Here is a 14,515-nt window from a genome sequence, read left to right as displayed (position 1 = left end):
ACACTTTCTTAATGAAACTATGTACACGTCATTTGGTGTAATGTTCCCATGGATGCATGCTGTCCTTCTTGCCAAGAGTGAGACCATTTATAAACGACTTTTCCAAGTTGTAAAATACGAACTCCCTGACCACTCGCCATCTTGTGTTTTCTTGGACTTTGAGACTGCTGAAAGAAACAATGTGAAGACTGTGTTCCCCACTACAGATGTCAAAGAGTGTTATTTCCATTACACCCAGTGTTTGTGGTGAAAGGCCCCGAGAACAGGACTCCAGCATCTGTACCGGACAGATGATGATGTTTTGTGAGACGAGCAGCTGCTTTGACACTAGTGCCTTTGAACTTGGTAGAAGGTGTTTGGTTTGAGGTTATCAACAATGGTCCAACACATATTGACACTGTTTCAAGATTTGCTGACTATGTGACTGAACAATGGGTGGAAGACCTACTGCCATGGCAGTCCTGGAACCACTTCCAGACAGAGGGGCCCAGAACCACCAACCATGGTGAGGGGTGGCACAGCATATTAAACAAGAGTAAAAAGATGTTAACTGTACCGAAAAGAGAACAAGCCGTGACAAAAATAAGTATTTAGCAGCTGAACCAAAATGTCATCACAAGACCACAGAAAAGAATTTCAGAGACCTCGGAGAAACGTTGAACACCCTTATGTTGGAATTTACTACTGACGAGACCTGATGTTGTATGTAGATGCAGTGTCACATCTTCTGCACTTAGAGTAGTATTCCCAGTGTCAGAGACAATTGACAAAAACGTTTGTAAAATTATATGACATTGAAGCTCTCATTACATGTAAAATGTGTTCATGTAACCATTGAAAATAATAATGTGTGAACATGTTGATGCTGAAATAAAACCTTATAAAATATTATTCTAAAACATCCCTTTGTATTATATTATATCTTATAATTATGCGAATTAATCTTAATTATACGTTGATGGCAGACGGTCACTTCATAGATATTACCTGAAACAGACTATAGTCAAACAGGCTATAGAAATGTCAGTTAACAGCTTGGTCACACACCGCTGACTTTGAGAGGCACTGGACCGATTCGGAGCTTGCTGAAATGAACCCATCATTATAAGGAGCAGTGTTTGCACTTTAAGAATATGTTTTGTATTAAAAAAAGGCAAAATTGGTTATTTAGTTACCACCTAAGATGAAGGGAATTAAAATGTTTGTACATAAGCAAATAAAAATACAAGGATCGGTCCCTCAATCTTGACCTCGTCTCATATATAACAACCATAACATATATATTGTACCAGAGGCTGCAAGTCATTTACAGCTCTTGTACAGGATGAGCTGTTCTTTAAGGATTTATGTAGAAGCAAACACCATCGTCATAAACTAGTTGTACTTCCGGGAAATCTATGAGCAACCTTTACATGTTGCTATTACAGAGCAAGTCAATCGTGACATATTATTTCAAAACAATACCCTGTGCAGATCCGTGGCAGAATAAGTCATTAGTACCCCATATGAGTTGTAATAGAGGAATATCATGAGGATCGGGAGTACCTGGCAACATCACTATATAGTCGGAATCTTACAAGTGACTTGCTCTGAATATGGTAGTTTTTGTCGCTTTTTTCAGTAACAATAAACGTCATGATTAAACATTGATGACCGTATTCAAAAGTTATATTCCAAATGTTCAGACCCCAAGTATATCAGCCCACATCGTCGGATCAGTCAATATATTAAAATATATACATGACATGTATCTCCTCGATCTTAATAAAGATGGTTTTCAGAAGTTATTGCAAATGGTTTTGTTATTTATGGAAATCTTCCCACTTTACTTTATTTACAACGTGTGACCTGGCTGATCGTGTGGCACCATTCCCTGATGGCGTGGAACGTTGCTCATGTTGTTACCCATGATGTGCCTGGACCAGTTAGGGTTATATAGAGACCGTGATTAGCTGGTACACTACACTAACCCTCTCACTGTGAACAAAAAGTGTAATACGTCAGATCCATCTGTTTGAAGACCCCATACACAACGGATACAGCTTTACCTTATTTTCTGTACCATTCATGTCTGTATGAACATTATGTTTGTAACTAAACGGTATTATTCAGCTAAATTGGAATAAGGCTTCTGACATAGATCTTATGTTATACCACTTCGAAACGGGGAATATATCCGTGATTAATATATTAATGAATCACACATCCTATCTACTAACGATTTTATAGATTAATGTAAATAACAACGACTAAACCCTTTGACGCAAAAGTATTCAAAGATTTGAACTTGAAGGAAACTACATTCACTCTACTGCATAGTCTGGGCATGATATGAGATGTGGAGTGCTTTCAACCATTAATCGTCTCTTTGACACCATGGGTTAAGTAGACCCTGTAATCATTAAAGGAAAGGTACCACCCACGATGTTGAAAGTGGAATGTGATGAACCTCAAGGGGAATGGGACACGTGAGAGACCCTTTAAAGTCATTTTAGCAGTTAATGATCCCACAAGCAGTATTACCAGTGCCTCTTCAACATATTGTAAAGAAAGAAAGATGCATATATTCTGATGCATCTGAAAACGTTATAGCAGCTGTGGCTTATCACAAATGTGGATGACAAGAATGGAAAGACGCACATAGAATTTATCCTTGGCACAGCAAAGGCTGCAACGACCCATGGACATATATGTACCATTTCTCAGCTGGAATTCATGCACAGCATTGATAGCAGTAGATATTGGAAGGTTGTTGTGTGAGTGCTTTGACATTCAATGTACATATACATCTGTCAGCTATTATACAGATAGTAGGATTCTACTAGAATACATTTATAACAAACTATGAGGTTTTCAGTGTATTTTGCCAATAGAGTGGCTGGCATCAGGAAAGTATCGTCTCCACAACATTGAAAATAGTGGCAACAGATTCCATTCCGGAGGATAATGCAACAAGAGTGGTCTAGGCCACGTTAATTAGGAGCAGTCCATGGCTTCAAGGACCTTCTCAAAACCCTGAGACTGATCAGCACATGGACACATTGTTTGAGGACTCAGAAAGTAACACAGATTTGTTACAAGTGTTTCACACGGATAATTTCGTAGTGAGAACTTCTCAGACGGGAATGGACATTTCCAAGAAACTGATGTGAAATCTCAAATGTCAAGTTAACACTGAAACAGACTTTTCATGTACAAGTATTGTGAGCACCCAAACTTACGTTGTGTATGAACGCTCTATCACCAAACAATTTCAAAATAACGTCTATGTAAAAGGACATGATGAAGAAGAGTAAATTGCCGTCTCATTAAGGCATCTGTGAGTACTGGTCACAAAAACAATCTTATAATCCCTGGCCATAATCACATCGCAACTCTTCTTGTGTGCCATTACCATGAACAAGTAAAACATCAGGGGCATACATGTACAGGAGCTGCCGCAAGCTCCGTGATCACGAAACCCAACTCCGAAACCCTGATCTGCTGGCGGTCCTCCTCCGTTTGGTCTGTGGTCGGTCGTCAAAAGACCAACTAGAGGAGATCAAGCAAATAGTAAAAGATGGGCATGGCATTGAAGTTATTGAGGAGCTTCGTACTTCTGCTTTCATGAATGCTCTGAGGCGGTTCCCATCTATCAAAGGGAAGTGAAGAAGCTCATGTCTGATGATAGAACCAACTTCTCAGTGGCAGCATGCGTTCTCAACATTAATAGTATCAAGGGAAGTTTAATTGAAAAAATAAACGAACACTAATGGGAATTATATGAGAAGACTTCATCAATCCCAGCATACAGTGTTATCATGTATACATTACATAGAACTTATTATCTCCATGCAAACATCATTACCATATAAAGCTTTACTCGTCAGTGAGTTCATAGTCCCGAGGTATTAGGTAATGAGGGCATGTAATTCCCCGTTGTGTTACCATGGATCTGGAGACTCTCAATCAAACTTCACTTCCAGGTAAGTTCATATAATTTTTCATTCTCCATCACCATGGTAACAATGGGGAATCACATGATACTTTAGAGAAATTGCAACGGATGCATGATGACATGTGTACATAACCACTGCATCCATTCAACATATACACAAGAACACGTTCCTCAAACAAAAGAAAACAAAAATATACAAATTCATACAATTGAATTGAATTAAATACCTTCCGACATCAGCATGGAAAACATTCCTGTGAACATATTTACATCTCGTATATGGTCCAGGGGAAACTACTCCATCACGACTAGCTTCATAATCCATATCTACCGACAACTCAACACAGTCTAGAAACGTTATTACTTTGTTTTGAACGTATACAACGCTTACAGAATTTGGCGATAATGTTTCCTCTGGTCCAACCTGCAAAGTTCAATACAGTATCCATTTGAAGTCCTGCTGGGATAGACACACTAATACCTACGGCCCAAGTCTAGTTGTATTAAACACAGTGATTCTCTGGCAGATGAAGTAGATTTGCTCTGGGATGCTACAGGACTTGAGGCTCAACCAACATCCTCTTGCCTACAGGACACCAGTGTCCGACTGGCCAGTCCAGCAGTATTACGACCCCCTCTGCCCTGTCTTGTCTCATCTTGTGCAGGACTCATCCTGTCTATCAGGTTGAAGGTATTGTATTTAAAAATTTAAAATCATACAGTGGTATTCTTTGAGTACTGACTAAACTCTAGTACTATTCATTTTTGGGACACTATATCTGCACCTGGAGAAACCTGAAATTGAAAAAGAAACAAATGATAAAATCAACTGAGATGTGTACTCTCTTTTGGTCGTCAGTTTAGATATGAGTGAGTGAGTTGTGTTTAACGCCGCTTTCAACAGTATTCCAGTTATATTGCGGCGTGTCAGCTTAATGTGGGAGGAAAGCCCTGAGTGATACAGGTCTCAGACGTTTATCACTTCGGTGAAACCCACGAGCACGGGTAGGGTCCTGACAAACCTAGAAACATAGTCGGGGCGAACCGGGATTCGAACCCACAATCATAGGTTTCTAGCGTGTCCACGGGACTCTGCACAGCGAATCGCGGCGCCTTAGACGACTGGGTCACCCGTGCCCCCGTTTAGATATGAACAGGTCAGTAAAAATCTATAGGCATGTTGTATAAAATCACAAGCCGTTACCTTGACCTTTGACAAATTTGACCCCAAACCAAATCGAGACTCCTTCCGGTCGTTTAATTGTACCAAGTTTGAAAGAAATCCGATAAATAGTTTGGCAGTTATTGTGTCGCCATGCCTTTTTTAGCCATTTCTTGTAAGCAATGACCTTTACCTTACAGGTGACCTTGACCTTTATCAAAGCCTATCCCCAGGGTTACATGGAAAAGATTTTAGGAGCAGTAAGTCCGAGGCAAATGTCAGTGGAAACCAATATGATCAAACAGGCGTACTAGAATGACACGAGTATAATCAAATTCTTTATATCTCGGCTGGCGTTGTAATGATGGTTATGAAATCATTCAGAGATGGAAAAAAATATCTGTTTTGGCAGAACTGTGTGCTGACGTTTAATGATAACTGTGTTTATTGTTTTGCAGCTAAGCAGAGATAGAGGATGTGACTGTTGGAATGAACCTTGGTGAAATTTGAACATTAAAAAGAATAACGTGGTCAAAAAGTAAACAATGAAAAGTTATACGCGTCACATTTGGGGGAGGGGGATGTTTCAAAACGTACGGAATTATTATTTTTTTATCCTACATCGAACTTTTGAACTGGTTCCTTGAATTGTTCGTTTTCACATGCATGGGGTACGAGATCCTAATGTTAAAAATATTCCGGGCATTTTAATACTCCACATCTACAAAGGTGATGGTGGAGGAAACAGCATTATCAGTGGTCGAACTTCCACCAATTATAACGTACCTTATGCAATACATAAATTAAAATCAAAAGCTATGGAAGTTAAAGGAATAATTTTATGAAGCGCAAACATGAGAACATAGGGATAGGATGATTCCGTAGTACTGAAAACTGCACTTAATAGAGAATTTGTTGGATATATACAATTTTGTTTCCAAAGATACGTTGTATTATACATAGTTATTTTCTTTCATAATATTCCACTAGTGTTTTCACATTGATACATAAAGTAACATGATCTAAAATGGTTTATATAGTCAAAAATAAAAAAAGTTGAAAATAACTAAATTTTTCCTAATCAAGATACTCTCACAATCAACATTAACAAACACATTGTCAAGGAGATTGCAATGTTTTGTTGTAAAGTACTTACAGGATGTAACCATGACTACACGAGTTCAATTTAATTTCAAGTTTATGTCGGGGGTTTTTAGGTTTTGAGCTGACCTAGTGGACGGTGGGGCCACGAACGAAGACCGCGACATAAGTTCGTAATGTCCTCACTTTATACATAGTATGTCATTCATTTGAAATATATTTCCATGTCATACAAACGTCATTCGATATCTTATCAGCTAGAGCCTCGATATACAGCGCTATGTATCTTGTTTCATTACGTCACATTCGAAAAGATAAGTGTAAACAAACTTTGTTTTTTGTTATCAATGGCTGAGCAGCATGGAAGTCAACGCGCTGTAACCGAAAGTTCAGGTTATGTGTAGTTTGTGGGAATAAGGTGGGTAAAGAAATTGTGTCTATTGGGTATTGTGATTTATACTACTTTAAGAAGGTGAAGGACACTCAATAGTTATCATATGACTATAGTTTATCTCTCATGGGGTGTTCTGATCGGGTGTTCTGTAAGTTCGTTTTAGTAGTATACTTGACATATGCGTAAAAATCGTTAAACAATTGCGTGGCTGTGATTATCGAACCGTTTATACTACACTGCAAACGGCTACGTGGTGTTACTGACGAGTTAGATAGTGATTATAAAGTGAAACCTTACTTATATAAAACAGACAGGATTCAAATAATTTATTATCAGGGAGGCCAAGGTAAGTAAATGTATTCATTATATCGTGGATTTGGATGGAAACAGCATGTAACAGATAATGCTCCTAGGTGTTAGATAATGGTTAGATTGTTCTAGTTATTAGGAGTAACTGGTTATATATTGCTCAGTTAGTGATTGTCACAGAAATAAGTATTGTATGTTCAGATATATATGATACATCAAATTACTGTGGAAACAGTTATTGCAAATGCAGATATTCATTGTGTACAATGTCCGCTTTCCAGGAAGTGTTTGTCGGTATCGCTTCGTGGAAAAGAGATATGTGGGTCACACTATTGACTAAGGTCACCGTGACACAAGAAACACAGACAGAGAAACTGGTTATATATTTATTTGTTAGTGATTGTCCACAGAAATATGTATTGTATATTCAGATATCATATATGATACATCAAATTGCTGTGGAACCAGTTATTGCAAATGCAGATATTTAGTGTGTAACAATGTCCGCTTTCCAGGGAGTGTTTGTCGGTATGGCTTCGTGGAAAAGAGATATGTGGGTCACACTATTGACTGAGCTCTCTCTCTCTCTCTCTCTCTCTCTCTCTCTCTCTCTCTCTCTCTCTCTCTCTCTCTCTCTCTCTCTCTCTCTCAATGTGGCTCCACTTAGATGAACAAAGTGTGTGAAAGTTCTAAATCAACAAACACGTTCATAAATCTCTTTCTTTAAGTACTGGGTATTCGGCCACTCTCGCTCAGTCACTCGCTCTCCATCACGTTTTTGCCACCCATGCCATTAATGCATCTTCGAGTAGTAACCACCATATGCCTATGAATTTGTATTATTTGGTATTTGTTTTATTGTAGCAACAAAATGGAGTTTCGTACACACAGGAACACATCCGACTCGGACGAGTCTCTGTATGATAGCGCTGAAGACCTGACGTCTGACACGTCTGATGCTGGGGAGAATGACCATCAAAGTCCAAATAACACAACTGTGCCAGACGGAAACAGAAATGTACCAGTAGGAGAACGATCTCTAGAAGACGTCAACAGAAAAATCTTTGAATTATTTGCCAAGCCATATTTGGATCGTCAAACGGATTCACAAGACGGAGTACTGGCGATCATTGAAAATATCATTTCATTTGGTGTGCAAATGCTTGGGGAAAGAGTAAAATCATATGCAGAAAAAGCATATAATCTGAGTAAAGATGTTGGCGTCCATGACCAGGATATAGAGAACATGCTCCGTTTTTATGAAGACTCACTAATGCAAGGATTCAGACAAATGGATGTTCAGGTTCCCCATCAGCTTGAATACCCATCATTCAATGTTGGTATGTTCACAATGTGTAGTGGGTACAATGTGTGAAACCTATTTCTGGTGTCCCCCTCCGTGAAATTGCTGGAATATTGCAAAAAACGGCTTAAAACCAGATTCACTCACTCACTCACTCACAATGTGTAGTCACACTTACATGATAGATTACTGTCAAGAAGTATCAACCCTTTACATGAATATAATTGATTAAAACAGTAAAATACAACAAGTTTTCAGATACTACTTTCATGAAAACTAAACCACTGGTTTGAATATATGAAAAACATTGAAAACATATCAGTGGTCTACAGTGTATTACGGTGGCCCATAAGGGACATGGAGTCTGTTTTTCCATATTTTGATATTTCACTTACATTTATCGTAACCTTTTGCAAATTAACACGATTTGTCTTACAAATATATGATAAATCATGTGTAAAGAAGATATTGAATCGCTGAAAAACCAAACGAAAATGTCAGAAACTAAAATGAAAATGTCAAAAACAAAAACGAAAATGTCAAAAACTAAAAAGAAAATGTCAAAAACAAAAGCGAAAATGTCAAAAACTAAAATGAAAATACAGAAAACTATTTCCACCGCGGTGAAAACTATTCCCACCGCGGTAATAATATTTACACCGCGATGGAAATAGTTTTCTGTGGTTTCATTTTAGTTTTTGACCTTTTCGTTTTGGTTTTTGACATTTCCATTTTAGTTTTTGACTAAATAGCTACTTGAGAGTACATTTTCCATGTTTTCGGATGTTTTATACATGATTTATCACATATTTGTATGGCAAATTATGTTAATTTGCAAAAGGTTACGATAAAAGTAAGTGAAACATCAAAATATTGAAAAACAGACTCCATGTCCCTTATGGGCCACCGTAATGTATACATAATAGTTATTTTTTTCATATTTCATGGAGATTTGCTAAATAGCATGGTCTCCAGTATCACATGGGTATCCTGGACATACATATTCTATCCATTGTCAATACATTGTCATTTTGCTCGTTAGAACAATTTCATAAGTGCTTTCAATCCAGTGTGGATAGGAATGAAGATTATCCACACAAAAACATCCTGACTTTTTGATTGTTGTAACATTATGACTGCCAACACATACCATCTCAGCCCCTTCTTGATGCGTATATGTGTGTGTACTTATATTTAAATTTGGTGTGATTGTTTGAATACGTAATTCCATAGCATCTGGAACATTGCCATTTATCTATCTAGCAATTCTAATTTACCGTAATTCAAAAGAGATCTCATCAATGCAGGTCTTGAAGAACACGGTTTTGACCATCACTATCTAAGGGGCACTTGCTCATTCCATTTATCGTAAAGTTATTCAAATATTAATGAGAAAATATCTAACACAATGTGTTCTTTGTATGGAACCAGGTTCACACTCCACAAGGCACCAGCATGTCATCCGGGATTGCTACCACGTTCTTCGCAGGGATCTCATGCTGGATCGTACGATGCTGCTAGACCAGCTGATAGAAGACGACCTCATGTCTGCCACTGATGCTTCGAGCATGCGAAAAGACAGAAGGCGGAACGAACGCTTCCTTCATTTTTTAAATGGAAGAATAACGACAGCGGCGTTTGAACAGAAATTTCTTCCAGCTCTGAAAAAAGAACATCCCGTTTTAGAGGAAACTCTGAGAAGAAGTTTCTCAAGTTCCAAAGGCATTAACGTTCTTCATAAATGCTCTGTGTGTTACATGAAAGACACAGTTGAACTTCGTGACATTGCAGAGGACATGCTAAGTAACGATATCATTTCAATGGCAGTGACAGATGACATGAGGAACGATGCTCTAAGTCATGACGATAAATGGAAACGGTTACAGGGACATGTTAAAGACTTCAGTGCCTTTAAACACAGCCTAAAGAAGAAATATGCAAACGTGTACCAGCAGTTAATGACCGATGAAGCCAACTCATTTCAGTGTTTGTGTCAGACAAGGACGGAGTTTGACTGGACTGGAGACATTTCGGACAAAGCATCAGTGTTTACAGCTGATGATGCAGTACGGGGTATCTAGCGTGCATTTCTGTTTCATTTGCAATAGATATTTATGAGATAAACGTAAACACCCGAGGACAAATCAGACTAGTTTATCTGTCGAAACAAATTGCATTTGGCGTAAAAAAAGTGGTGAAAATTACAGGAATGATGTCAAATACATCTGACAGGCTTTTGGTAATTTAATAATATCTTGTCATTTCATATCGTTTCAGGCGGACAAGGTAACTCATTGTATGATCGTGTGGCCAATCGTATTTTCCCCTTACTTGCTCAAAGGTTTCAAGAATATTTCTACACTTTCAAGGAAAGCCCGGACTTCAAAAAAGCTGTTGTGAGCTAAATCATATTTGTGGTACTGAAAAGGGAACCTGATCAACTTTTCAAATATGTAAATAAAAGCGACAATCATGTTTATGAATCACTTTCAAATAGTGATGACACTAGGTGTTCGCGAAAAGGTAAGCGAACCCTACCCAACCAGTGGCACCGTCACAAACACATGCAAAGGCAAGACAACTAACTAGGTTGTACCATATGTTCCCATGATTTTGTAGGTGAACAACTGACTAACACCTGGTATCTTCACTATTTGATAGTGATTCATAAACACATGCTCATGATATCGTATCTGCTTTTTTAGGGGATTCTTATGATTATGTTTTTTGTCGCTTTGTGTCAAATAGAAATGTACCATATGCTAGTTTTAGATTCGAAAGTGAATACAGTATGTGGCTTTCTCTTCAGAATAAGGAAATTGGTTGCCACCCTGGCAACGCGGTCTCCAGCTTTCCTTTGCAAGTAAGTTAATGACAGTTGCTAACATGCATACATATACACTGTGTATACACTCCTTGTGTAATCGTTCTGCCCACAACGCTTTGATGTACATACTTTCGTCATTTCTTGTCTCCTGTCCAGGGTCCAACATATCCACAGTTCGCCTTCCCCCCACCCCAGCCAGGAACAACCTTCTCCGTACCAAGGGAAACGTCAACAATAGGGTATCGCCAGCCCTCCACGTATGGAAGTTTGCCGGGTAGGTAAATGATCACTGTTGACTATTACGAAAGTACAATATTAGTCATTTATTATGACCTGTGGCGGGGTCAGTGCCTAGTGGTTAAAGTGTTTGCTCGTCACGCCGAAGACACGGGTTCGATTCCCCACGTGGGTACAATGTGTGAAGCCTATTTCTGGTGTCCCCAGTCGTGATGCTGCTGGAATATTGCTAAAAGTGGCGTAAAACCATACTCACTCACTTATTACAAGCACATAAGAGTTGAGACACGAGTATTACTTTTTAGTCAGCAGTTATATTGGAGATGATTATATTATCACACATCTGCCGACCAGCTGAATCAACTGAATCAGAAAATAGAAATATGTGAAAATTAGCTATGTTAGATGTCAGTGATGTGTCAAATGTGTTCAAGGTAACTCACAGCAAGGGCCAGGGACTTTTGGATCACTGCAGTATCCAATGGGACTTCCTGTTCCACCGCCGCCACCATTCCAGTCACAGTTTCCTGCACCACCCACCTTCCGTTATCTAGCGCCGCCACCACCAGCACAACCACCATTGCTGTACGTGCCTCTTCATGGACCACACTTCAGAACCACCATGGCTTCCCAAACAAACGGTAACTTACCTTTTAAAACCAAGGTCAAGCTACGATTAGTTCTCTTCCAGGATAAGTGAAGGCTTGTTATTGACGGCACCTATTGTTAAGAATGTATGATTAAACAGATCAATATACATGAAGGCTTTGAGACTGCCATTTGTCTCTCAGACATATGTTTTTTATCAAGTTTCTTCTCATTTGTAGAACCTATCTTTGTTGAGATACACACCAACACTCAGACACAGATGTATTTCAAGTCCTTTCTCATTTTTAGAAACAATCCTTGTTGATTTACCCACCATCTCTCAGACTGATGTATTTCATCAAGTATTGTCTCATTTGCAGAGCCATCTCAACACACAGAAGAGAACGCGATGGTAACACAACATAATATATATTTGTTTACAAGTGATATGAAACTATTTGCTTGACAAGTGATATGAATCTATTTAACCAATCAGCTGAGTGAGTGAGTGAATGTTGTTTTATGCTACAGTCAGCAATATTCCAGTTATATCATGGCAACATTCATATACTCGAGTTTGGGTGAGGCAGGCCAAGCATGGTCAACATGGTATGGTTTGGTCACACCTCGTATTCACCCTATCCTCATTGGGCGGCTCTTACCAAAGGCATGAGCACTGGTGACTCTATTCTGACCAGAAGTACGTGGACACCTGGTGGAATAGGTCAGTGGTGAACTAAATGAACACCCTTTTAGTACATTATTAATACCACATGGACCTTGACAGCATTATTTAGGCAAGAATATTACGAAATCAACAAAGCCATATATACTGAAGAAAATCAGAAAAGGATCATGAACACATTGGGGGATATTATTTATAATTGAGTTCTCAGTCTTCACTAGAAAAACATGTCCGCGAAATCATTTATGACCCCGAACCTTTTTTGTTCAGTATATTATTATATTTCAAGATACTCAGTGGGGAGGCCAAGCTAGACTGCTAATACCTAGATTCTTTGCCCTTTGGAAAATCATTGCTGAATGATTACTTTTTTTCATGCCTATATGTGATTCTCAAAGTAAAATGAAAATATCTTTTGCGGTTGTAGCCAACATTTGAAACTATAGAAGAAGAGTCAAATGAGGAGTTGGATGTGGATGTTCAAACACTGTCAGACAAAGAGAGATACCAGTATTTAGGGAACAGACTGTACCCAAAGGTGAAGGACATCACATCTGCAAATCCAGGGAAAATAACGGGAATGCTTTTGGAACTTGACACAGAGGCTATTGAAACATTGATGACATCAGAGGATGAACTCAAATTCAAAGTGAGTCTTGACACCGATTATATTGTTATTTGACCTCATTACGCATGAACTTCTGATGCCAACATCATAGTTTTGGTTATTGCTTCAATATGATCTTACAATGTGATCCAGTGTTATACGGGTCTGCGTATTTGATGCAAATGTTAACTCAAGTGCAACGCTGCTAATACTTGGATAATTGTTGTAGGTTGATGAAGCCGAACAGATATTACAGAAACATCGTGACAAGGACAACCCAGTGACATCAACCAGTCATCGTCCTATATAGCATCGTGTCCTGTGGTTTTGTGATATGAAGTCAACGCATTTGGAAGCAGTTTTGTAGGTCGGTAACGGTACGAGAATGAAGACATCCGGCATATACGGTTCTTGTTAGACCTAGTGATATGACAACGGATCAAGGACTTGATGGTCCATCTCAACATGTGACTTACAGCAAATGATACATGAAGAAATTATCTTGACCTACTTGTGTCTTCTTGTGTCCTACTGTCGCCTGCAATATGCCATCAAATATGTGAATGAGTATGGTTTTACGCCGCTTTTAGCAAAATTCCAGCAATATCACGGCGGGAGACACAGAAATGGGCTTCACCCATTGTACCCATGTCGGGAATCGAGCCCCCGGGTCTTCGACGTGATGAGCGAAAGATTTAACCACTAGGCTAGCCGAATATGTGTTTCACTAAGACCTTCCAAGATTACAGGGTCAATATTACTATGAAACTGAAACCTGCCCCTTTTCATATTTCTACATCAGGATGTATCGACATGAGACATGCGTGCTCACTATCATCCTACAGCTATGAATTGTCATATGCATGAAGTAAAATCATGTCAATCTGGGCAGCATGGAAATATAAACTTTAATAAAGTCATGGTACGTCAAATGATCAGCAAAGATTTGAAACCGTTAGAAGATGAAGATGATGGGGTGAGTTGAAACGCAAAACCATAATACTGCAACAGCTGGCACATCCACCTACAGTTGTTTTGTTAAAAGGTCTCAGTTTCTTATCTCAGATATATCACAACACGTCACATTGTGAGAAGAAAGGCCGAATGGCAAGGTGCTTTTTATCGAATCCTGGCATGGACAGGGGAAGCAACCCTGCACATGAAATTGTGGTGGCTCAAACCATTGGACCACCTGTAATCCCAAGTATTTGTAGGACATGACAACTTCTAAACAAGGGTTTTGGTTTGTTTGTTGTTTAATGCCGCACCCAGCAATATTCCAGCTATATGACGGACATAACAGGTATCCAATAGATATTCTAAACATAGAGTAGAGTTTTTTCGATTCTGAGATTTCAATTTGAG

General features: G+C 38.9%; 1 protein-coding gene across 3 annotated transcripts; it reads left to right on the top strand.

Annotated features, from left to right (window-relative positions):
- Positions 1 to 6,545: 6,545 nt before the first annotated feature.
- On the top strand, positions 6,546 to 14,093 carry LOC139469559 (uncharacterized). 3 transcript variants are annotated; one of them, XM_071251751.1, is made up of 10 exons: positions 6,546 to 6,618; positions 7,768 to 8,243; positions 9,638 to 10,279; positions 10,484 to 10,602; positions 11,016 to 11,069; positions 11,190 to 11,307; positions 11,705 to 11,911; positions 12,239 to 12,270; positions 12,971 to 13,192; positions 13,380 to 14,093. In XM_071251751.1, the coding sequence occupies exons 2-10, from the start codon at positions 7,775 to 7,777 to the stop codon at positions 13,458 to 13,460; spliced, it is 1,944 nt and encodes a 647-aa protein (XP_071107852.1). In that variant the 5' UTR covers positions 6,546 to 6,618; positions 7,768 to 7,774; the 3' UTR covers positions 13,461 to 14,093. The 3 variants fall into 3 exon arrangements, with proteins under 3 accessions (XP_071107852.1, XP_071107854.1, XP_071107853.1); XM_071251753.1 differs by lacking the exon at positions 6,546 to 6,618 and adding an exon at positions 6,735 to 6,742; XM_071251752.1 differs by lacking the exon at positions 6,546 to 6,618 and adding an exon at positions 6,794 to 6,940.
- Positions 14,094 to 14,515: the final 422 nt, after the last annotated feature.

This window comes from Haliotis cracherodii, unplaced genomic scaffold (genome assembly GCF_022045235.1).
Source record: "Haliotis cracherodii isolate W230 unplaced genomic scaffold, xgHalCrac1.p SCAF_2, whole genome shotgun sequence".
Classification (NCBI taxonomy): domain Eukaryota; kingdom Metazoa; phylum Mollusca; class Gastropoda; order Lepetellida; family Haliotidae; genus Haliotis; species Haliotis cracherodii.
The sequence above is the reverse complement of the archived record's forward strand: the minus strand, read 5'-3'. Positions and strand labels throughout refer to the sequence as shown.